The sequence below is a fragment of the Crocuta crocuta genome, unplaced genomic scaffold, assembly GCF_008692635.1.
Source record: "Crocuta crocuta isolate KB4526 unplaced genomic scaffold, BGI_CrCroc_1.0 scaffold221, whole genome shotgun sequence".
Lineage (NCBI taxonomy): Eukaryota > Metazoa > Chordata > Mammalia > Carnivora > Hyaenidae > Crocuta > Crocuta crocuta.
Window position 1 is genome coordinate 1,835,879 of NW_027528610.1, and position 1,084 is coordinate 1,836,962.

Below are 1,084 nucleotides of genomic sequence, written 5' to 3' on the forward strand. Positions count from 1 at the left end.
TCTGCGTGCCCCCCCCCACACCAGCCACAGCGACCTCCTGAGAGCTTCCGGAACACGGCCGCTGGGCTCTGAGGTTGCCGTGGGCTTCCGTAGAACATTCCAGAGCAGCAGCAGCAGTCGCCGCTGGGGACTGGGGAGCCATGCAGGGTCCAGGCTCCGCCTCAGGGGAGGGGGGTCGGAAAAAGCTCCGGCCGTCTGCGGTCACACGGCCGGCCGTGCCGGGGACGCGGGTGTCGCCCAGGCTGAGAACCAGCTCCGCGCCCGTGGCCTGCTGACGTCCACTGCCTCCCCTTCCGGGACCTGATCAAGCAGCTTGGGAACGATGTCACGGCCGGAGCTTTTTCCGACCTGCTGTCGCCCTCTCTGTGCGTCACGTCCGCTCGGGAGGCAGCGACCCCCAGACACCGCGGTGCCCCGACTCTGCGGCGTCCTCAGGGGGAGGGGCAGACACCCTGGGGCCCGAGGATTCACCCAGGACGTGAGCGGCGACGGCCGCCGACGGGAAACAGTGCCCGGCTCCCCTCGAGGACACCCCTGTGCCATCAGGGGGGACGAGCATACCCGGCCCCTCACCCGGGGTCCGATGTCCAGCCAGCAAGCCTGCGTCACCCGGCGCGTCCCTCCTCTTCCCGCAAGAAAGGGCCACGCAGGGCTCCAGACCACAGGCGGAAGAGGGGACTCTTCGAATGGGGGTAAAAGCCGTGACGCTGCAGTCACCTGATACGACCTTGGGGAAATACGGAGAGGGCCCCGTGGGGTCACTTCCCAGACGCTGAACGTGGGTTTCAGAGAACCGGTAACAGAAGAGTCTTCCAGAAAGAGCACTGTGGTTATGAGGCAGCACCTCTGNCCACACGTTTTTTATTCCGGCCTTGACCTCACGCGGTGTTTGCCGGCCCCTGTTTTCTTTCCGGAGGCTCCGTTTTTCTCTGACCTCCTGAGCAGGGAAATCTGGGGTCTGGGTCTCATTTTCTCGTCCCGTGAGACCCTCAACCGTTGGAAATGGCAAGTGAGAAAGAAGTGTTTGTAGAATGAATGACACAGAATCAGCAAATGCAAGGAGGCAGAAAGCTTGCTCCTGGTC

General features: G+C 63.7%; 1 protein-coding gene across 1 annotated transcript in view; it reads right to left on the minus strand.

Moving 5' to 3' along the window:
* The window catches only part of PRKX (protein kinase cAMP-dependent X-linked catalytic subunit), a 71,986-nt gene that overhangs the window by 66,995 nt on the left and 3,907 nt on the right, over positions 1-1,084 (minus strand). Inside the window, exons 3-4 of the mRNA XM_077754737.1 lie at positions 574-809; positions 22-300 (exon numbers count right to left, since the gene is read on the minus strand). Coding sequence (XP_077610863.1) covers positions 22-300; positions 574-809 — 515 coding nt within the window. The remainder of the gene's footprint in view (positions 1-21; positions 301-573; positions 810-1,084) is intronic.